Below are 24,204 nucleotides of genomic sequence, written 5' to 3' on the forward strand. Positions count from 1 at the left end.
TCTCCCGCTGCTGCTCAGCTCCACTGAGTAAAATACTGAGCTTACTCCTAAGAAAGCAAGCGCTGTTGGAACTTCAGCATTAATGCGCCCTTAAAATCAATGCGGCAAAAGTAAGGCTCCCCACTTCCAGGCACACGTGGGACGGAGTAAGTCATTGGCTGGACCGCTCCCCTCGGTATCCCCAAGTGTGTCTAGAGGTGTGTGCGCGTGTGCCCGCACAGTATTCATGTACAAAATCGCGACTCCTTCTTGCCTTGCCTTTTTGTCGTGAGCTGACCCTGGATTGTGGCCACAGACCTTTGCACTCGCTTTGGGGGTTTTTGCACTTTGTGAGCGTTGGGCTTCGCGTCGGTTTCGGGACTATCACCCCGGAGGGTGCCCTAGCCTCCTCCTACGCGCCCGCCCCCCCTCACGGAGGTCCCGCCGATTTTCTCTGCCTTTCCTTCAACAGGCTCTGCAGCCCCGCCGGGGGATCGAAAGACACAATAGCCGAAGAGGAGGGGAAGGGAGGAGGGGAGACTCCTCCTTCTGGCCCGCCTCGCCTCGCCTCGCGCCGGGCAGCGCCGCAGAATTGCGCCCAGCTCTTTGCCCCCATCCCCCAGCGCCGCCGGTCCAGCTTTGCTTTCCAGACCTGGAAAGAGAGAAGCGAGATCGGTGCCTCCGCGCCCCCTTGCCCGCCCCATGCCCGGCTCGCCCACTGACGCCCGCTAGCCGCTCCGCCCGTCCATGGCTCGGCCCATGAGGCTGCTCTGCTGCTGCTCCGCGGCGTTGCTGGCGGCGTGGTGGGGCGCCATCAGCGCCAGCGCCAGCCCGAGCTCTGGCGCCGCCGCCGTCGGCGGCGCCCCGCTGCAGGACGAGGCGGACAACCAGGAGAACATCCTTTCACAGGTACGGCCGCGCCAGCACGCCCCGCCCCGTGAAGAAAGAAGGGCAGCGCCGAGGAGGTTGCAGTAGGGTTGAGGGAACGGGGGTCCTAAAGGGCGGAGATTCAGCCCCGGGAGCCGGCACGCGCCGGAGCTCAGCAGTAGAGCAGCTGCTTTGTGCGCCGAAGATTCCAGGTTCAGCCCCCGGTGGGGCTTGGAGAGACCCCTCTGAACCCCCGGAGAGCCATGGTGACCCGGGGTGACTAAGTTGTGGCCCGCCAGAAGTCGCTGGACTACAACTCCCAACATTCCTGACATTGCCCATGTTGACTGAGGCTGATGGGAGTTCAACCCTATCTGGAGGACCACAGGTTAGCCGCTTCGGAAGCAGACGACCCTGAGCTAGGGGGAACGGTGCTCTGACTCAGTATTCCTCAACGGTAACAAAAGCAGAGGGATTCCTCTTCGCATATGCCGAACGCCTTTCCCTCTTAACTCGCTAACCATCCTCTTATACAGGTCTTGGGACAAGAGAGTGTGGCTTATAGATGGGCATGAACCCCAGCACCTCTCGGGACATTATGACTAACATGGTGCCACCTGCAGGCATGTCACAGGTGGGTGGCCTCCTGATTTTTTGAGAGGAGGAGGCTTCCCAGGATCCAGGAGCGGATTTGCTTAGAACTCCACAAAGCTTATGTGAAAGCAGGTCTTTAGGGACAAGTTCCACCGGAATGCCTGAAGGTTGTTTCCAAATAAATGTGTGTAGTATTCAGGTGCCAGTTCCAAAGGAGTGGGTGTGATTTAGCATCTCTGCACACTTATCTGTAAGTTAATTAAGTCTGCAAGGCAGTTCAGATTTGAGCTATATAGTTGTGTGTGTGTGTGTGTAGCTATATAATTATTTCCAAAGAAGGATATATCTGGGTTTAGCATTTAGGTGCCTGTTCTGTGAGATGTATATTTGCTTCGTAATCAGTCCTAGAAGGCTGATCTGCAACTCAGTTGAGCTGAAGTTCTTGAGTTTGCAGAGCAATCAAAAGCATACTTATGTTGAATTCAGGGGGATTTACTGGTAGAGCTCATTCCAAAGAGTGTGCCTAAGATGGTGTGCTGATTCATATCCTTCATAAACGTGTTGCATTAAAGCAACTCTCATGACATACTCATTTGGTTTCTATGAAATATGATGGCTTTGTTTTCCTTTGGGTACATTTCTTCTAAGACATATCTACTCTGGTGTAGTCTGATGAGCATTCTCCTGCACAAGTCAAATTGAAATAAATGGGAGATGCAAAGAGCACAGTTCTTGCAGAACTCTTGTTCACTTCAATAAGGCTTGTGGACGAGAACTTCCTGAGGGATTGTGCCTCTTACATTTGAGTGAGCTCATCCTGGAATGCATAGTTTTGAAAACTGCAGCCTTTTAATTTTCCAGAACCAGAGAGAGAGAGAGAGACCAAAGTTGTTTGGGGAAGGTTGAGTAGTCTGAGGTTTGGGTTTTTTGGGTGGTGGAAGAAAATTACTTTCCCAGATAATTGAGGAGCAGAAAATGTTAAGAGTCAGCAATATTTTAAACCAGTGACCTATTTCTTAAAGGTTTCTGAATGTCTGAGCTTCTCCCAAACACTCCACAATAGCGAACACAAAGCAGGGGGGAGGGGTGTGGAGAGAAAAGGGAAGGAAATTCTACTTTCAGAAAAAATGACCAGCTTGTTATTCTCCCCACCCCCCTTTTTGCTTGATTAGTTGTTAGGTGACTATGACAAGGTGAAGGCAGTCTCAGAAGGCCCAGACTGTCAGTGCAAGTGTGTGGTGAGACCCCTGGGCAGAGGTGCCTGCCAGAGGATTAACGAAGGAGCTTCCAAACCAGAGGATTCTTACATGGTGGAAACAATCACTTCCGGACCAGAATGCAAATGTTCATGTGTAGCTCCACCATCTGCTCTGAACCCCTGTGAGGGAGACTTCAGGTTGAAGAAACTACAAGAAGCAGACAGCAAGGACTTTAAGGTATTTGCCTTTGATTGGTTTTTACTGTAACTCTGGCTTCTCACTCCGAAGCAATAGGCAGTCTTTTGCAGGGTCACTTGCCTTTTGAGGAGAGAAGTCTGTAGGCTTCAATAACTATCAATGTACCAGATTGGTGGGGGACAGGGAGGCAGACAGACAATCCCAAAGTGCTAGTATATAAAACAGTTTGTTACCCCCAAAGCATACAGCATGACCTTAAAAATTAGAGGTGAGGAATCAGTGGCCCACTGAATGTTGTTGGATTCCACCTCCCATCAGCAACAGCTAGCATGGCTAATAGTCAGGGATGGTGGGAGTTGTAGACCAACAGCATCTAGAGGGCCACAGGTTCCCTACCTCTGCCTGAAAGCAACCCCCTCCCTTGACTTTTTTTTGCTAGCAAGTTGCAAAACGCAATTTCCTGTCTCTTTCACTGGCCACATTCCAGCTGCTAAACTGGTTTTCTCTAGCACCTTACCAGCAGGACGGGAGTGTCCAGTAGCTAGTAGCCACCTGCAGTGAAGCCCATTAATGCTCATTTAAGCCAGTAGTGTCTCGCTATTAATGCCCATTGAGGAAAAAACTTTAGGTGTAAAAAGCTTAGTGAGAGATGAGATGGCCTGACACAATACCATCTCTGTAATCTGATGTCAGTTTTGCAAAGGGTGACATTTTTGGAGGAATAACATTAGGTTTGCCAAAAAGACCACAGGAAAAGTCCTGAATGACAGCTGCAGTTGCTTACACTCCTTTCTTGTGGCTTGGCTGCCCAACAGGTGAGAAACACTTAGAGACATCCCCACAGAGACGTTTGGACATCTCCATTTAACATAAGGCAATGTGCCCTTTTGAATGCAGTCCCAAGCTCGCATGCTGAGTGATTTGGTCACTGTATGCTCTTGACATTCTGTGGATTTGATTTGGCTTTACCAGGCCGAGAAACGTATGAAGTGGTCTTGTACTGAATTGGACCACCTCTCTGTCTTAGCCCACCACTGTCAACCCTGATGGGAAGTGGCTCCCCAAGGCAGAGGACTTTCCAGCCTTGGTACCTGCAGTCCTAGGGTCTGAGCTTGAAACTTTCTGTATGCCGAGCCAGTGCCCTAATGCTGAGTTATGGGCTGTCTCAGGGATGCTGGGAAGCTATGAAATAAATGTTGCAAAGATTTGGGAGAGTGGAGGCACAAAGGGACACTCCAATCATGAATTGTCCTTGCTGACTCAACGAATTGCTGCACAAACAGTTTGCCCTGGCTGTGATGATCTGCCAGTTGTGGGTGTTCTGCTGCTAGTGGGAACTCTCTGAAGCAGTCATTTAACATGGATGTGTACCCCAGGGGATGGGGAACCTGTGGCCCTCCAGAAGTTGCTGGACTCCAACGCCCATCATCCCTGACCATGCTGGCTGGGGCTATTGGGAATTGGAATCCAACAACATTTGGAGGGCCACGGCCACTTTCCCCACCCTTGGTATACACTCTCAAGGATGAAGAACATGGCTAACTCTGGCGCTGGAGGCTCCGAGTAAACACAGAGCAAATGAGTGCTGGACTTGAGTATTGCAGGAAAATGTCACGCTATTTCCAGGGTGACTTATAGCAATGTTTAAAATAATGTTGAAATACCAAGAGAAGTAAATTCACTAATAGGCAAAAAACTTCGCAGTTTAAGAACGTAGTTTAAGAAAGCGTCAAGGCCCCAGCTGACAAAGCGTCAAGGCCCCAGCTGACAAAGCGTCAAGGCCCCAGCTGACAAAGCGTCAAGGCCCCAGCTGACAAAGCGTCAAGGCCCCAGCTGACAAAGCGTCAAGGCCCCAGCTGACAAAGCGTCAAGGCCCCAGCTGACAAAGCGTCAAGGCCCCAGCTGACAAAGCGTCAAGGCCCCAGCTGACAAAGCGTCAAGGCCCCAGCTGACAAAGCGTCAAGGCCCCAGCTGACAAAGCGTCAAGGCCCCAGCTGACAAAGCGTCAAGGCCCCAGCTGACAAAGCGTCAAGGCGAGTTAAGCAGCAGAGCAAGTTCGGCAGCAGGGTGAGGAGGCCAGGGCCCCCCACTCTGCCTGTCTGTTCCCTGACCTCAACTAACCCGCGGTCCCCAACCCATTGACTTAATAAACCTTAAACAAAACTATGCAGGTAAGAAGCCAGCAGGGGTGTGGGGGCTTTCCAGTGTTTTGCACCGCCTGCAGCATGTACAACTATCTGCCTGTTGGACAGAAGTCGTGGGTGTGCTCTCGGTGCAATGAGCTCCTGGCTCTCCGGGAACGACTTCATTTCCTTAAGGCCAAGGTGGCAGACCTGGAAAAGCTGAGAGAGGCAGAGAGGTGTGTGGAGGAGGCCTTCAGGGACGTTATAGCTGTGTCCCACTCCAAGGATGATAGCTCTTTTGCTATCATGGAGAACGATGGTCTCAGGGAAGGAGAGCATCCAGCTGAGGAAGAGGGAAACGATCCCTTAGAAGGGACCCATTCCTTGGGGGATGAGCAGCTATCCTCTCGTGCCGAGGATATATGTCCAGGGGGTGGAGGGATCCTTGTAGTGGGTGATTCAATCGTTAGGAACATAGACAGTGGGGTGTGTGATGCGTGTGCAGACCGCAAGGTGTTGCCTCGTGCGAAGGTTGAGGATATCGCCCATTGTTTAGATAGTTTGGTAGACAGTGCTGGGGAGGAGTCAAAGGTCGTGGTGCACGTTGGCACCAACGACATGGGGAAATGCAGCCGTGAGGTCCTGGAATCAAAATTTAGGTTGCTAGGTAGGATGCTGAAAACCAGGACCTCCAAGGTGGCTTTCTCTGAAATGCTACTGGTTCCACGCGCAGGACCAGCCAGACAGACACAGCTCTGCAGTCTCAATGCGTGGATGAGACGATGGTGTCGGGTGGAAGGGTTTGGATTTGTTAGGCACTGGGGAACATTTTGGGACAAGCCAGGCCTGTAGAAAAGGGATGGGCTCCACTTGAACCAGAATGGAACCAGACTGCTGGCACTTAAAATTAAAAAGGTGGCAGAGCAGCTTTTAAACTGACTGAGGGGGAAAACCCTACAGGAGCTGAGGAAGGTCTGGTTCGGAGTAAACCTCCCCCCTGGGATAAAGTCCAAAGAAATGATGAAATTGTAAAAGGGGTAGGCCTAGAAGTAGGCATTGTGAGAGCAGGGGCACAGGATATAAATTCAGAAGGGCAAAATTACCACAGGCCAAACCACAAGTGCCAAAGACACTTGAAGAGAGACACTGCTTACAAGTGCCTGTACGCTAATGCTAGGAGCTTCCGAACCAAGATGGGAGAACTGGAGTGCTTGGTCTTAGAGAAGAGCATTGATATAGTGAGCATAACGAAGACCTGGTGGAATGGAGAAAACCAGTGGGATACGGTTATCCCTGGATATAAACTATATCGGAAGGACAGGGAAGGACGTATTGGTGGCGGAGTCGCTCTATACATGAAAGAAGGCATTGAATCCAGCAAGCTGGAAACCCCAAAAGAGGCAGACTCCTCCACAGAATCGTTGTGGGTGGTGATACCATGCCCCAGGAGGGATTTAATACTGGGAACGATCTATCGTCCCCCTGATCAAAATGCTCAGGGAGACCTTGAGATGAGATATGAAATTGAGGAAGCATGCAAAGTAGGAAATGTGGTAGTAATGGGTGACTTCAACTACCCAGACATAGACTGGCCGCATATGTGTTCCAGTCATGACAAAGAAGCAAAGTTTCTAGATATTCTAAATGACTATTCCCTAGACCAGTTGGTCATGGAACCGACCAGAGGGATGGCAACCCTGGACTTAATCCTCAGTGGGGACTGGGACCTGGTGCGAGATGTAAGTGTTGTCGAACCGATTGGGAGCAGTGACCACAGTGCTATTAAATTAAACATACATGTAAATGGCCAATTGCCAAGAAAATCCAACACGATCACATTTGACTTCAAAAGAGGAAACTTCACAAAAATGAGGGGATTGGTAAAAAGAAAGCTGAAAAACAAAGTCCAGAGGGTCACATCACTCGAAAATGCTTGGAAGTTGTTTAAAAACACTATATTAGAAGCGCAACTGGCGTGCATACCGCAGATCAGAAAAGGTACCACCAGGGCCAAGAAGATGCCAGCATGGTTAACGAGCAAAATGGCAAATGCAATTCAATATTAACAAGTGTAAAATTATGCATATTGGAGCAAAAAATCTGAATTTCACATACACGCTCATGGGGTCCGAACTGGCGGTGACCGACCAGGAGAGAGACCTCGGGGTTGTAGTGGACAGCACGATGAAAATGTCGACCCAGTGTGCGGCAGCTGTGAAAAAGGCAAATTCCATGCTAGGGATAATTAGGAAAGGTATTGAAAATAAAACAGCCGATATCATCATGCCGTTCTATAGATCTATGGTGCGGCCGCATTTGGAATACTGTGTACAGTTCTGGTTGCCTCATCTCAAAAAGGATATTATAGAGTTGGAAAAGGTTCAGAAGAGGGCAACCAGAATGATCAAGGGGATGGAGCGACTCCCTTATGAGGAAAGGTTGCAGCATTTGGGGCTTTTTAGTTTAGAGAAAAGGCGGGTCAGAGGAGACATGATAGAAGTGTATAAAATTATGCATGGCATTGAGAAAGTGGATAGAGAAAAGTTCTTCTCCCTCTCTCATAATACTAGAACTCGTGGACATTCAAAGAAGCTGAATGTTGGAAGATTCAGGACAGACAAAAGGAAGTACTTCTTTACTCAGCGCATAGTTAAACTATGGAATTTGCTCCCACAAGATGCAGTAATGGCCACCAGCTTGGATGGCTTTAAAAGAAGATTAGACAAATTCATGGAGGACAGGGCTATCAATGGCTACTAGCCATGATGGCTGTGCTGTGCCACCCTAGTCAGAGGCAGCATGCTTCTGAAAACCAGTTGCTGGAAGCCTCAGGCACCTGGTTGGCAACTGTGAGAACAGGATGCTGTACTAGATGGGCCACTGGCCTGATCCAGCAGGCTCTTCTTCTTAACGTACCTATAGCCAACAGATATTTCTATCAAACTTTAAAAAGCAGGGAAATTGGACAGCCATAATGAATGCACCAGGGGAGCAGGAGACCTGACCTCCTCTCTGAGATGTTGGACTGCCCTACAAATTTGTCAAAATGCAAACACAATTTGGGTTGGTCTTTCACAGTCCAATCCACTTCCTGTGTACCTTGGAAGAATTTGGTAACATGTGCCTCTGAGCATATGGTGAGTGGTGGAAACACCTGCCATCTCCAAAGATGGAGAATTACATGTTCGTATGTTTGTTGGTGTTCTTCTTACTTTGCTTCTTTTCTGTGTTACTAATGTTTCTACAGAGAATCTAACCTAGGAAATTATATTTCTCTCATTATTCATCCTAGAAATCTGTGTCAAATTTATTTTTGTTAATTTCAAAGCCTTTTTATTGGTCCATGTCATATGATGGTGAAGATAGCCTTTTGTGTTTCAAACTGGAGGTTTTGCTCTATTTCTATTTTGGGTGCATTAACAGTTAGATCTGAAACTCCAGTTTGATGTAAAATCAGACTGATTACATAAGAACATAAGAACATAAGAAGAGCCTGCTGGATCAGGCCAGTGGCCCATCTAGTCCAGCATCCTGTTCTCACAGTGGCCAACCAGGTGCCTGGGGGAAGCCCGCAAGCAGGACCCGAGTGCAAGAACACTGTCCCCTCCTGAGGCTTCCGGCAACTGGTTTTCAGAAGCATGCTGCCTCTGACTGGGGTGGCAGAGCACAGCCATCATGGCTAGTAGTCATTGATAGCCCTGTCCTCCATGAATTTGTCTAATCTTCTTTTAAAGCCGTCCAAGCTGGTGGCCATTACTGCATCTTGTGGGAGCAAATTCCATAGTTTAACTATGCGCTGATTAAAGAAGTACTTCCTTTTGTCTGTCCTGAATCTTCCAACATTCAGCTTCTTTGAATGTCCACGAGTTCTAGTATTATGAGAGAGGGAGAAGAACTTTTCTCTATCCACTTTCTCAATGCCATGCATAGTTTTATACACTTCTATCATGTCTCCTCTGACCCGCCTTTTCTCTAAACTAAAAAGCCCCAAATGCTACAACCTTTCCTCGTAAGGGAGTCGCTCCATCCCCTTGATCATTCTGGTTGCCCTCTTCTGAACCTTTTCCAACTCTAGAATATCCTTTTTGAGATGAGGCGACCAGAACTGTACACAGTATTCCAAATGCGGCCGCACCATAGATTTATACAACGGCATTATGATATTGGCTGTTTTATTTTCAATACCTTTCCTAATTATTGCTAGCATGGAATTTGCCTTTTTCACAGCTGCCGCACACTGGGTCAACATTTTCATCGTGCTGTCCACTACAACCCCGAGGTCTCTCTCCTGGTCGGTCACCGCCAGTTCAGACCCCATGAGCGTATATGTGAAATTCAGATTTTTTGCTCCAATATGCATAATTTTACACTTGTTTATATTGAATTGCATTTGCCATTTTTCTGCCCATTCACTCAGTTTGGAGAGGTCTTTTTGGAGCTCTTCGCAATCCCTTTTTGTTTTAACAACCCTGAACAATTTAGTGTCGTCAGCAAACTTGGCCACTTCACTGCTCACTCCTAATTCTAGGTCATTAATGAACAAGTTGAAAAGTACAGGTCCCAATACCGATCCTTGAGGGACTCCACTTTCTACAGCCCTCCATTGGGAGAACTGTCCGTTTATTCCTACTCTCTGCTTTCTGCTTCTTAACCAATTCCTTATCCACAAGAGGACCTCTCCTCTTATTCCATGACTGCTAAGCTTCCTCAGAAGCCTTTGGTGAGGTACCTTGTCAAACGCTTTTTGAAAGTCTAAGTACACTATGCCCACTGGATCACCTCTATCTATATGCTTGTTGACACTCTCAAAGAATTCTAATAGGTTACTGAGACAGGACTTTCCCTTGCAGAAGCCATGCTGGCTCTGCTTCAGCAAGGCTTGTTCTTCTATGTGCTTAGTTAATCTAGCTTTAATAATACTTTCTACCAGTTTTCCAGGGACAGAAGTTAAGCTAACTGGCCTGTAATTTCCGGGATCCCCTCTGGGATATTGTAACATATTACAATATGTTGCTACTTAAGCAACGACTCTAGCTGTTGGAAAAAACAAACTTGGCCTGCTCAAGATGCATGCTTTCAGCCTGCTATGCTTAAACTACTCCACTCAAGGATAGGTGGCCATGGTCAGTTAAAAACATAGAGCACACCTAGAAATTTGCTAGAATATATTTCACCTCCCAGTGTTTATCTTATGCAAAGTGAGACCCGCCTCATGTCCATTGGAAACAATTCTGCAGAACAGTCAGTCCCATTATTCCACAATTGTTTTTGGAGCTTTTCTTTAGAGTCGCAAAGTGTTGCTATAGTTCACATATTCACAGAAACAGAAGCAAAAGAGATTGATTTACTATAGGAAACTTCACTAAAATTGCAAAGTAACTCAAACATATTTAAAGTGACTATCTGAATGATATCAATTATTTTAATATAATTGCTTCCCGCTAAAACAAGATCAGCCCAGCACATGTCTTGTTTCTGTTCTTTGGGCTGACTGCTGGTGTTGCCACAACTCACCATATGCTCAGAGGCACATGTTACCAAATTCTTCCAAGCTACACAGGAAGTGGATTGGACTGTGAACGACCAACCTAAATTGTGTTTGCATTTTGACAAATTTGTAGGGCAGTACAATATCTCAGAGAGGAGTTCAGGTCTCCTGCTCCCCTGGTGCATTCACTATAGCTGCCCAATTTTCCTGCTTTTTAAAGTTTGATAAAAATATCTGTTGGCTATAGGTACGTTCTTAAACTGCAAGGGTTTTTTTGCCTATTAGTGAATTTCTCAACTTTTTAATTGGGGAGGTAAGAAATGGGATCCTGTGCAACTTTGCTGAGAATGTATTGCTCATTTGCATGCTTATTGAGTTCAGTGGGATTTACTCCTCTGCAATCATGCTTAGGATAGGTAAAACTGACCATGGGGAGGGAAGCCTGGCGTAGGCAGGGGAAGAGGAAGAACGAAGACGGGAGGAGAAGAGGAAGGGAGAGGAGAGGGGAAGGAGGGGAAACGCAGGTTTGGTCATTCACATGCTTATTGAGATCAGTGGGATTTACTCCTGTGCAATCATGTCTAGGATAGGTAAAACTGACCATGGGGGAGGAGGAGGGGGAGGGGAGAGTAGAGGGAAGGAAGAAGGGGGAGAAGGGAGCAGAAGGAGTGGGAGGGGGAAGGAGGGGATTGGAAGGGGAGAGGAGAGGGGTGAAGGATGGGGGAGGGAAGGGGCAAAAGGGAGGTGATAGTAGGGCGGAAGAGGGGAGAGTAGGTTTGATCATTTGCATAGCTAGTAAGTTCAATGGGATCTACTCCCGTGCAATCATGCTTGAAAATGAAATGGACTGCCTTCAACTTGAGTCCAACTTATGAGGACCCAATGAATAAGGTTTCCATGGTAAAGTGGTATTCAGAGGTGGTTTACCATTGCCTTTCTCTGAGGCTGAGAGGCAGTGACTGGCCCAAGGTCACCCAGTCAGCTTCATGGCTGTGTGGGGATTTGAACCCTGGTCTCCCACGTTGTAGTCCTAGGATAGGTAAAACTGACCATGGGGGAGGAGGGGGGGAGGGGAAGGGGAGGAGGAGGGGGAAGGAGGGTATTGGAAGTGGAGGGGGGAGAGGAAGGGAAGGGTGAAGGAAGGGAGACAGAATGGGCAAGAGGGAGGGGATAGGAGGGAGGAGGAGGGGAGGGCAGGGCAGGTTTGATCATTTGCATGCTTGTTGAGTTCAGTGGGATTTACTGCTGTGCAATCATGCTTAGGACAGTGAAAGTGACCAGGGGGTGAGGGGGGAGGAGGAGGTAGGGTTGCCATATTGCCTGGTTAGCCGGGTTTTACCCAGATTCTTTGCATGCCACCCGGCACCCATTTAGCCTGTTAGGTGGCCTGGATTCTTAGCTTTAATTAAAAAAAAAAGTTTCTAGGTGGTCCGGTTCTCGAGATATACATAAAAACGTCAACCCCCCCGACTGTTAAATCTTTCTTTAAACAGTACTGTATAGCACTTCGTAGCTTTAACCCCGCCCGTTCAGGATTGCAGCCAATCAGTGAAGCCAGGGTTGTGTTTCAGTTTGATTGACCTGAGGCAGTGTCTAGAAAACGTCATTGCAATGCCAGAAAATGGTGGTTTCCCCCCAGTTTATCTGAAAATCTCATAAATTGGGTAAGTACATACATTTCAGTTTTTTTTCCTCTTGTGTGCAGGAGTCAGATCCTGGGCAGTGTTTTGAAAACCTTCCCAATACTTGCTTTTGTAAAAGCAATGCTAATCCCATATGCCCAGAGTAAATCCCATTGAATTCAATAGGACTTACTTTTGAGTAGACATGGTTATGAATGTGCTGAAAATCAATGGGACTTTGGAGTGAATGTAAAAAAGAATTGTGTTTGTGTTCTAACTCTTTCTGTCCTTCCTCTCCAGTCCTATTTTAAAGCAAGTAGGCAGGGCTTACTTAGGTATAACAGTTTTTATTCTGTAGGAAACTAATACTGGTTTCTTTAAAACTAATACTGATTTTTCTGCAATGACCAACTGGTTTGACAATAAACTATTATATGGGCTGTATGTATTTATGCATCTGCACTGTGTGCGTGTGCGTGTATGGAGTGTTTCCAACAACCCTGTGAAGTAGGGTTGGAAACCAAGGCAGCTCACAACAAGAAATAAAGCCATTTAAAATCCAATAACCATAAAAACAAGTATAAACAGTTGCAAAACAGTGTAAAGTGGCATGATTCAGAATTTTGGGTTGTGTGAATGAAGTTGCTTATCTCTTGAGGTTGCATTTCTGTCCCTGTTTGAGTAAGCCCCACTGAATACAGTGGAACTTGCTTCTGAATAAATAAACCTAGGATTGACTATAAATATATTTACAGTTTGTGTAAATAATAAATATATATGATAGTCATGCTTATATAAATATTTCTTCATTTATCATAGTTTTGGTTTTTGGTTAGGAATCCTGACTGGTTGTGAGATGCCTTACTCATAGGAATCTTGTTGTGGTTGGTATGGTATTGCATTTAAGAAATCATGGTACGAAATGGCCTGAATCAGTATAAGGCAGATTCCTTGGTTCCTAAAAGTGGGAAGAGACTCAAGGGCCACAGTGACTCCAACATTTATTTATGTATTTTTATTTACAACATTTATATACCGTTTTATTGTAAAAAATCTCAAAGCGGTTTACAGAAAGAATTAAAACAATAAAATTATTGGCAAAAGCGTTAAGGACAGATACTTAAAAACATTCAAAATAATAAAACCAACAATGAACACAATAGCTTCCACATGCCTGGAGAGGCTTGCCTCAAGAAAACTGTTTTTAGCAGGTGCTGAAAAGAGGCGTCTGCCTAATGTCAATAGGCAAGGAGTTCCAAAGCATAGGTGCTGCCACTTTACAGGACTGATTTCTTACAAGAGCAGAACAAGTACTGTGTGGCACCCATAACATGAAAAGCACAGCTTGAACTTGGCCTGGTAGCAAATCAGCAACCAATGCAGATTTCAGAGCAGAGGTATTATGTGCTGATAGGATCTCCCTCATGTCAGCAATTGTGCTGCAGCATTCTGCATTAACTGCAGTCCCCAGGTCAGGTTGTGCTGCATGGGGATTTCTGTGACCTTGGCTGACTGGCTGCTAGGATTTTTTTAGTTTGAGTTTTTGGTTATGAATCCTGACTGGTTGTGGGATGCTGAGTTTTCTGCCTTACTCATAGGAATCTTGTTGTGGTTGGTATGGTATTACATTTAGGAAAGTGTTACTGCCTTTTGTGTCGTTTTTTTCCTATTTGCATTTCACTTATCTTTAACCTCACTCCGTTACAGCCATAGAAGCAACAGCAGCATATACAAGATAATTAACTCCCATTAGTGATAAGAGCAAGAATTTATAATTATTATTTTAATTAAAAGAAGAGGCTTATCAGTACTTTGAAGAGGACCGGATATTTATTTTCTTTCTGAGCCCAGGACTGGGTCTTTCATGATGCCCGGTGGGGGGGGGGAGCAGGAGAGTAGTTGATAAGGCGGACATCCTGGCATTGGTAATCTAATTAGCAAGGTATGTGTGGGGTTGTTGCACACTTCCAGGCCCAGTTTCATTTTGAGTATGGAGGTGGAACCCGTGTAGATGTGGTTGATCAAAGGGAGAAGAAATTCTGAGTTAAGCAAAGCTCTGCTTTTATAAAACCTAAGAAACATACAGATACTTTGAATGTCTGAGTGCCTGCACCAGTGGAATACTGGAGGAACTTGTAAAACTTGCTACTACAGTATTTAGAACTGAGCATGTGGTGTGAAATACTCCTTTTCCTAACATTTTGGCTTCTTGTTTTTCTCCACCCACCACATCTCTGAAATATATCGTATATGTAATGGTTAAGCGTACTGCTGCCCTGACTTACTTTATGTTTGTTGCTATATTGTGTTTTTATTATGTTTTTATATTGATTGTGTATTTTTATTGTTTTTATTATATTTGTAAGCTGTGCTGAGCTCTGTTTTTAACAGCAGAAGGGCAGGATATAAATCCTCTTAATCAATCAATCAATATTCCATAGTGTTGGAAACTAGAGTCAAGGCATTTAAAGCTGAAAATGTAAATTTTTTAAAAAAGATTTCTCACATCTTTCCCCCGTTTTTGGTGGTAATTCCTAGGCACAAAAACAAAACAACTGGACAATCCAAATATTAATATGCAAATATTTGTACAATATGCGAATAATATGCATAATATGCAAATTAGCATGTCCAGATTTGTGGAACTGGAATATGGCAACCCTAGGAGGAGGGCAGGAAGGGGAGGGGAGGGGGAGGGTATTGGGTGGGTGGGCCCTGGGCAGAGGGGAAGCCCCTTTCCTTTGCAAAAGGAAAACATTGTGAACAGTATCATTCTTTTTCAGGGTTTCCCCCTCCTTTTTATTCTACAGCAGACACATGTAGCCTCCCACCCACATTTAAACCAAAGCTGTCCCTAGCCACACCCACACCAGACCTTTATTTCACTTTAGACAGTCATGGCTTCTCCCAAAGAATCCTGGGAAGTGTAGTTAGTGAAGAGTGCTGAGAGTTGCTAGGAGATGCCCTGTTTCCGTCACACAGCTTCAATCAGAGTGTCTGACTGTTAAACCACTCTGGCCACTTGTCAGGGGAATAGGAGTCTCCTCTCAGAACCTTTCACAAACTACACTTCCCAGGATTCTCTGGGGGAAGCCATGACTGTCTCACTTGAAATCAAAGTCTGGTGTGGGTGTGGCCCCCTGATTAGGCAAGCCCAGCAGCTGGGAGTCTGGCTTTTAGAACACTGACAGTTGGTTCTTACTGAGCATGCCCGACACTATCATTCAATTCAATGCAAAATTTATTAAATTAATTAAAAATCAGCCAGGCTTTTTTTAACTTTTAAACTGCAGAAGATGAAGGTCAGAGTATGGGGCAAGGTCAGTAATAGGATTACAGGCACTCTGGGAACATGGCTGATTTTTAATGATTTTGAACAGATTATGAGAACTCTGACAGAAAAAGGGGTCTGGTTTTTCTCTCTTTTTACGCTTTGAACTCTCGATTCTCTCTGACTGTTTTGTGTATCACCATGAAAATTCAGAGGGTTGTTAAGCAAGCATTTCTGAGTTCAGGACTATAAGATTTGTAAGGTTTGTTTTGAACTGAGTTTATATGGGAAGCATCAGAATGGCATGGGGGTATTTTCAATTTAACATTGCAGAATGTGAAAAATCCATGCTGATTATAGTATACAGCCACTCTCATGGTTGTATAATAAAATACAACTTAGGCCCCATCTGCATGGTACATTTAAAGCAGTATTATACCACTTAATTAAACAGTCATGGTTTCCCCCAAAGAATCTTGGGGACTGTAGTTTGTCATGAGTGCTGATAACTACAATTCCCAGAGTTGTTTAACAATCAATCCCTCTTGGCAGGGAATTCTGGGAATTATAGCTCTGTAAGAGGAACCTGTCAGCACCATTAACAAACTACAGTTCCCAGGATACTTGGGGGAAGCCATGACTGTTTAAAGTGGGTTCATACCAGGGCTGTGGAGTCGGTACGCCAAACCTTCAACTCCAACTCCTCTATTTTTCTACTGTCCGACTCTGACTCCGACTCCTTCATAAATGGCAAATGTATATTAACTAGTAATAACAAATCTACTGTAGTAAAATGGTAGCACAAGGCATTTCATCATCACCACGTGAACCATCAGGCTAGATTGATAGAACATACAATATATTTATTTGATTAAAATTTCTGAACAAGAAAACTTTCCTAAATTCCTATGAAAGTTTTTATTTTGAAGTTGGAGTCGGTACATTTCTACTGACTCTGACTCCACCCAAAATTGCTTCCGACTCCACGACTCCGACTCCAGCTCCACAGCCCTGGTTAATACTACTTTAAATGTATAGTATAGATGGAGCTTAATGCAATTAAAACAGTAGGTAGCGAGCTGAAAAAGTCTCTTTCCCTGCTTGCCAACCGCCTCACCTCCAAAAGAGGGCAACTGGAGAAGAGCCTCAGAAAGTGATCTTTGGGTTCATGTGGAAGAAGATGATCTTTAGGTATCTGGGTTTCTCTGCTTTGAAAATAATCACCAGCACATAGGACTATGTTTGCAAATGAACATGCAGATAGTGTAGTTGTTTTTAAAACATGTGAGATATGTTCTCTATCGCTGATCCTGGTGAACAAGCCTGCAGCTGCATCTTGAACCAACTGCAGTTTCTGAGTAGCCTTCCAAGGCATCCCACGTACGTCTCTTTGGGATGATGTTAGCCATTGGTTCTGCCCATAACTGTTTCCAAAAGGTGATGCTGGAAGAATTGTTGCTGTACCTCACGGTATGGCCTATGGGGTTTCTGGCCCTGAAGATGGAAGAACTGTTTGTGGGTAGTTTGTCCCAGGAAGTAGTACTCAACCTTCTAGATGAGGTTTCACTCCACCTTAAAGATCAGGTTCACAGTCTTGGGGACACTTTTAGAGCTGTCTTTGAATTCTTAATTGCATCTGCCATCAAGCACCTTCCACTGGCTTTGGGTGGTATACCAACTGCAACCCACCCTAAATGAAGGTAACCTGGAAGTTATTATCCACACACTTGTGGCCTACATTAATGTGACAGATAAATAAACAGTGTGTTGGCTAAGAGATTAAGATATGAATCAAAGAGTGCCTGGTTGGTTTATTTATTGCTGACCTATTTGTTTAGCCCTTCTCCAAGATGCTCAGGGTGGCATACATGGTCTCTTTCTTTTATTTATCATCACAACAACCCTTTGAGGCATGATAGGGTGAGAGATGTTGAGTGGTCCAAGATCACCCAGTGAGTTTCATGTTTCATTGTGGGTTTAAATCTGAGTCTCCCTGGCCCTAGTCCAAGACTCTCACCCTACACTTGGCAAGCCATTCTCTCTCAACCTCTTTTCCCCCCTTCCCACCTCATCTGCAGTGTGGAGTGACAATAATATTGACCTACCTTTTATTGTAAAGATTACAACAAGATAATGTATATGGGACACTTTGAATACCCAGAAAGCACCTCATAAATTATTAGTAATATTACTGAATACCAGATATTTCTGCATTGATTCATTCTGTGTGAATGTCTCTTTTGCTTTATGAAAAATTTTCCCTTTGCAATTCGGAAAATCTTTAGCAAAACACAGTTCATGACATTCATGCTTTCCCCACAGTAGATCTCTCCTGGACATTTTCTTTGTGGGAAGTGATACAACCGAGGGAAGTTGTGTACGTGGCAGCATATGGTAGATGTGGTAGATCTGTGATGAGCTGCAGGGGGTGGGAGAAGAGAAGAATGCTGCTGAAAAATAAGATTCATTCTCAGCATGCACTGCCTTTCCCAGCTGGAAATAAAATCTAATTTAAAAACACACCCACACACAAAGCTGGCTCTGGATATTGCCAATCTGCATTATACTAACTGTTGCCCAAAGCTCTTCTTTCTAGTCTTGCTTTGCAAATTAGTCTCTGTTTTAGGTAACTGTGTGCATTTATCCCAACGGCTATAATTCTGGGAATGCTGCATGCTAAGAATGGGCTTATCTTGCTGGATCAGACCAGCGAACCCGTTTGCATCAAGAGCCAGCCAGACGCCTCTGGGAAACTCGTAAGCACAGTATGATGGCAATGACAAGCCCATGGGGATGGTGTGTGTGTGTTATCTTTGGAATCTGCTCTGGAGATACATGGACAGCCTTTGACCACTTTGTTTCCTGCTTTCATTTCCCACAGTCTAGTTACAGTCAACTTGGGACCAGCTTGCGCTGTCCTTTGGGTAGCTCCCCACACTCGCTTGGGGTTCCTTCGGAGGAAAAGGCCACACAGTGCCAAGCCCGAAGAGCAGGGAGCTGCCAGTTTTATGTGCTTGTTCTGATCATTGTTGTCTTGGCTTATTTTCTGCTTTACAAGGCTTTTGGCAGTCCGAAATATAACTGGAGACAGTCGTTTTAGGTTTTTCTTGCAATGCTGAAAGACTTGAAACTTGAGCTGTCAGCCATCTCCTGCCTGGGCAAACTCAAATAAACTGTAATCCAGTTAACTATCTGGCCAAAGCAACACCTCCTTTGTTCTCAGACCAACGAGGTGACATGTAGCTAGCCCTGTATGTGTAAGGAGTGTCTAGGGCTAGTGAAGAATATCGTGAATGTTGGAAAACTTGCTTCTTCTTCTTTTTCTTCTTATTTTAGGTAGGTTTACCTTTGTAAATTGGCAATACCTACAAATCCTGCAAGACCATGTGAGTTTTATTTTATTGTATTTTAATTAGTTAGTCTTTGCATTTCTACAGAAAATACAAGATCCAGAAGTCTGCAGTGGAGGCTGGTCCCTTAGGACAGTGGTCTTTACCTGGTCTAGACCCAAGACCCACCTCTCCCTCCCATCCTCCAGCTTGGGATCCACTTTCACATTTTCGCTTTTGATGTTTAATAGTGCTAATAATAATGCACATTATTAATCCCAAATTCACAGAGCAATATATGTACGGTTGTGTTCAACTAAATCCTACTCATAGACCTATTGAAATTAAGGAACCCAAGTTAGTAATGTCTATTAATTTCAGTGGGTTTACTTTGGGTAGACTACCACTGAATATGACCCAATGGGATCTGAATGATTAACTTGCCTAGATCTTGTCCTAATGGTGGCTCCACACAATTCCTATGGGAATCACCACCATTTCTCACAACATTCACACAAACTGTGGGTGTGATACATCTGGCAATCCTAATTGGTGTCCAGTTCAATACCATATATTAAAAAGGACACTGACAAACTAGGGCACATCCAGAGGAGAGCAACCAGGAGGTCTTTAAACCACGTTCCATAAGGAATGATTGACAGAGTTGGGTATGTTTAGGGTATTTTTATACAGTTGACTTCATATGACACTTTACCTGATCCAGATATGCACCTGAAGAATATTAGACAATTGTCAATTTATCCTGAGACTGTGGATAAAGTTCCTTGCAAAGACTTAAGCCTTACTTTCGCCTGCTGCTTGGTTGGAAATAGCCAAGCACTGGTGATACAACACTCCCTTCTCAATGCAAGGATTGTGGACAAAAGTTTGGGACATTGTGCTGGCAGAAAGCCTTATGGAGTCAGAGTATGTAGGAGAACCAAATCTAAAGACATGTTTGCAACCATGTGGTATCCTCTAATCACCTACATTTCTTGACAAATTGGACTAGTGAAACCTCCAGAGACACATTCTGGCATGACATGTTTCCTAACTATTTGAGGTCTTAATCCTATTTCAGATTGACACTGGGCACTGTGATAACAGCTAGTTTATACAAGTTGAGCTCTCCTTGCATGCGCAGCTCAATAAGGCTGTTGTTTTGTTCCTTTATTGTTTTATTACTGCAGTTCTATATAGAACCTTGCAGCTGATGACAAAAATCTTTGAAAACTCAAACAAAAAGTTAATGGTAAAAAATAAACAAATTAGACACTTAGTTCACACATTATAGCTTAAATTGGAAAAGTTAAGAAAAGATGGCTTTGGTCATCTTGATGACATCATAAAACGCTTCATGGGCTACCAGATGAAAATACATTCCAGAGACATTCTGTATAACTTTCAAAAAATCAAAATGAAGTTTTGCCACCTTACGTGATACCAATATTTGGTCTGGCCCATGGGCTAAGAAGTTGCAACTCCCATTTCAGTTCATTACACTAGCTGTGCTGGAGGGTTGGACAGTTACGCTGTCAGTGGCACCCACATTCTGAATCTGGCAACAGAGTGTACTCTAAGCAGCAGATGCCTCTTAAAATGAAAATATTTGATTTCGGTTTCTTCAGATTGGGCGCAGGAGCAAGGTTATCCAGAAATGGGGAGCTTGCCCCAGAGGCCTCTGCAGTGATGCCTCAGGGGTAAGTTCTCAGTGTCTTGCAGAGGTGACTGGAAGACTCTGGAGCATTTCTGGATGAGAAGGGCAACAGAGCAGCTTATCGTTCTGTCAAAGCCCCTGGGGGAGGGAGAGTGGAAGGGAGTTGCAATGTGGAGGGGAGAGAGGGGGAAGAGAGCTGTGCTGAGGTGAGCAAAGACACCTTATGCCCAGGGGCCCACTACCACTTGCACCTGGTCCTGATGAGAAGTTACTGCACTACTGAAGCAGGGGTTGGGCTGTAGCTAGACCATGCTCTGAATAAGATCTGGATAGGATGTTTATCACCCGGAGAGGCCCCAGTCTGTTGCTGCTGGGTAAGCTCTTGGGTGGATGTTAGTGATGTAATGGCTTAGGGGCCTCCAGATATTGCTAACCTACAACTCCCATCATCCCTGACTATTGGCCATGCTGGCTGGGACTGATGGGAGTTGGAGTCAAACAGTTTCTGGAGGGTCACAGTTAGGGTTGCCATATTCCGGCCTCATAAATCTGGGCAGACTAATTTGCATATCATGCAAATTAAGCATATTAAAAGGTGTATCGTCCAGTTGTTTTGTTTTTGTGCCTAGTAATTACCACCAAAAAGTGGGGGAGGATGTGAGGATTAAAAAAAACCCTTAAATTTTCAGCCTTAAATGCCTAGATTTTAGTTTTCCAACACTATGGAATATTTGTTAAGGGGATTTATATCCTGCCCTTCCACTGTTAAAAACAGAGCTCACGGCAGCTTAGACTTGTAATAAAAACAATAAAAATACACAATCAATACACAACATAATAAAAACACAAAATAGAAAAACACATAAAACAAGTCAATGTAGCAGTACTGTATAAAAATCCAGCATAAAACAAAAAGCCAGCAAAGCATCAATTAAAAGCAATATTGTGACTGAAAAGTTGCCTGTACCAACCATTAGGAAATGTGAAATGAACACACCACTACAAATTGTAACGCAGATAGAAATCAATATTTCAATATCAGTTCAGTCAGTCATCTAAAGAGAGTAGTGTCTGAGCATGTGAGAAATTTCTTTAGTACACTTATTCTCACATACCAGATCAGGGAGGGGGGAAATGCAGCCTTGTCTGATAAAGGCTGGAACTTGATGGAGACTTGAGTGCTGGCACCTCTTTTTTAAAAAAATTAAAAAAGCAGTGACTTATAGAGACTGGCAAGCTGTGCTAACATTAGACAGGGAAGCTGTTCCATTCCTCTTGGTCTTAAGGGGGGGAAGGTTATATCCTCCCCCTGAATTGAATATAATACTTACTTAGCCTTTTCTGGATTGCTGAACAGTGGCTCTGTTGGACAACAGTGAGTGAGGCTGCATTCCAATGCAACTTTACTTGGGAGTAAGCACCAATCAGCAGGGCAGAGATAGGGCTGAAAGATACAAATATTAATATCTCAGCCTTTTCGACAGAGAGGTTTGCTTTTATATCTTGTATTTGTTCAAGAGAGAGAGTATTTGGTGGCTTGAAACCCCTTTATTCCATCCTCCATGATGGCAGGCAGACACTCCCATTGCACTCACCTCTTAAGACACATTCCTTGAGATGCAGATGCAGTTGAGATGAAAGCTGCTTGTCCTTGCTCACTCAGCCAGAAAGTCTATGGATAAGGGACTGAACTGCACATGTTGATCAAGTGAGCATGTGCAGTTTTCTAAACTGCCTAGATTCTGCATATGTGGCAGACGGGCAGACTAAAATTCTTGATTTTCTCAGGACAGCTGTGGTGTCCCTCATTTGCTAAGAACAATGGAAGGCAGGAGTAGGCTGATTTCTCAAAAAACTGCCCCCACCTTTTGTCTTATATCTCTGGAACTACAAGGGCTAGAGACTTGCTTTCTTAAAAAATGACAGCTGGGAATCTGGACCACCTAATGCGCTAAGCGGGCATTGGGTAGCATGGCTAGAATCTGGGTAAATCGGGTAGCATGGCAACCCTAGCCACAGGCTGCCCACCCCTGGGTTAGGGCAGTGGCTTTTCAAACTTTGTCTGTTCAGGGGAGCCTTTCTGCCTTGGCTCATCTGTTTCTTGCCATGATAATCTAAGCACTTTGGAGAAGAGTTGGGGGCATTTCTAGGGCTTAGGTTCTTAAACTGTGGTCCGTGAGCTTCATTCAGGTGGTCTGCAGCATGTCCACATGAAATAGTGATATTAATTTTTAATTGGGTTTCATTGCTTCTTTTATTTCTTGTATTTTATAGGGTTACAGTTTGCATTCTGTGGAATATCAGAAATAAAAGTAATAAAAGAAATGTAAGAAGTATAAGAAACAATATAAGAAATTAGAGGAGCAATAAAAAGACAATGACAAATCATGCCGCACCTCCCACAGCACGTTACAATGGCTACAACAGGCAAAACAATCCCTGTGGTCCCCCAAGACCCTCAGCAATTTCCAAGTGGTGCGTGAGGGGGAAAAAGTGGTTTGGGAACCACAGCTCCAGGGTACATGTAAGTTCATGTCATGAGGAGGACTGAGCAGGCTTGGTGGGGTTCATTGTCCTGTGTGGACGGAGGGCAAGTCTTAGATTCTAAGTCTAAGACTAGAAGAACTTGCAGGGGAAGATAGGCATTGGTCTTTTGGTCCACCATTACTGCATTGTTCTTCTTGTTTTGCATTGAGGAGTCTCTGACAAGCTTCCAAGAAACCCAAAGTTCCCTGGAACAGTCTGAAAATGCTGGGTGGAGGTGGTAAATGAGTGGCTGCATAGATTATGATGTCATGTACATTATTATCCACCTTGGCTCCCAAAGAGTTTGTAAATTTGGACTTCGTGTTATGGAAAAGACAAACCCAAAACCCAATTAACTGAAGTCATGCAGGTCACTGAGTAACTTATCTCTTATGCTTCTGTTTGTGGAACTTGCAAGTTTTAAGCATATTACTTGGAAGTCTGTTTCATTTAAATTAAAAGCACCCGCTTCTTACATAACGTGTTTAGGATAGAGGTGCAAGGCTGACATCCATACTAAGCATCCTTACTTGTTTGGTAGTAAATTACATTGACATCTGGAGGTCTTAACTTCCAGGTTAAGGTGTTTAGGACTGGAGCATTGATGAGTTAAAGTTCTCTTCCATTCTGTTCTGCAGATTCTGAGATGAGGAACATGCCCGTCACTCAAAGCACTGATTGCTTTTGCTTTGCTGCTCTGGCCTACTCCTTTTGTGGACAAGGTCACCCTGGGAGATCGGCACTTGGGGCTCCTTTTGGAAACTCCTGTCAATTTTTTCTGTGTAAGATCACACTGCACAGTTTTTGCAGGGGGAGGCCAGGTGATCTTGAACCATATCTGCTCTTCTGCCTGATAATATATTGTGCGGTTCTGGTTCACGCTGCAGTTCAGTGTGCAATAATATTTATTAACACTTAGCACTCATATAGTGTTTTCACGTGTTCAAAACACTTCTCATACACTACGTTGCTGCAATCCCTATGACAGCCCTATACGACAGGAGGGCGATATAATCCCCATACTGCCGATAGGGGAGGAAGCCAAAGCTGAAAGAAAATGACTTCCATAAGGCCACCTAGTAAATTTGTGATGGGGCAAAATTTAGCTTTCTTGCCTTTTGCTTTGTCATTTACTTGGGGCAGCCTGTTCTTTTCCATATATCTATATCTGATGTACACTTCTTCCTTATGTCCCACACATATTGGATTTTGGTAGAGTAATCACCCTGGCTCTTCTCACATGATACTTTGTTTGCCTATCACCTTCCTAAGCTGTTCATGTTCACTTGGGTAATGCATAGCAGAGGGTGGGACGCGGACACACACGATTCCTGCTTGTGTGCATTTTACA

General features: G+C 44.6%; 1 protein-coding gene across 4 annotated transcripts in view; it reads left to right on the top strand.

Moving 5' to 3' along the window:
• The first annotated feature begins 184 nt into the window (after positions 1 to 184).
• The window catches only part of OLFML2B (olfactomedin like 2B), a 71,558-nt gene continuing 47,538 nt past the window's right edge, over positions 185 to 24,204 (top strand). The window contains exons 1-2 of one of the 4 annotated variants that reach the window (XM_061584154.1): positions 185 to 888; positions 2,613 to 2,876. In XM_061584154.1, the coding sequence (XP_061440138.1) occupies positions 727 to 888; positions 2,613 to 2,876 (426 nt within the window). In that variant the 5' untranslated portion in view covers positions 185 to 726. Of the gene's footprint in view, positions 889 to 921; positions 1,235 to 1,317; positions 1,481 to 2,612; positions 2,877 to 24,204 lie in introns of those variants that run through there. The other 3 variants (XM_061584144.1, XM_061584172.1, XM_061584164.1) reach the window with 3 other exon arrangements.

The sequence above is a fragment of the Rhineura floridana genome, chromosome 1 (genome assembly GCF_030035675.1).
Source record: "Rhineura floridana isolate rRhiFlo1 chromosome 1, rRhiFlo1.hap2, whole genome shotgun sequence".
In the NCBI taxonomy this organism is placed as follows: Eukaryota; Metazoa; Chordata; class Lepidosauria; order Squamata; family Rhineuridae; genus Rhineura; species Rhineura floridana.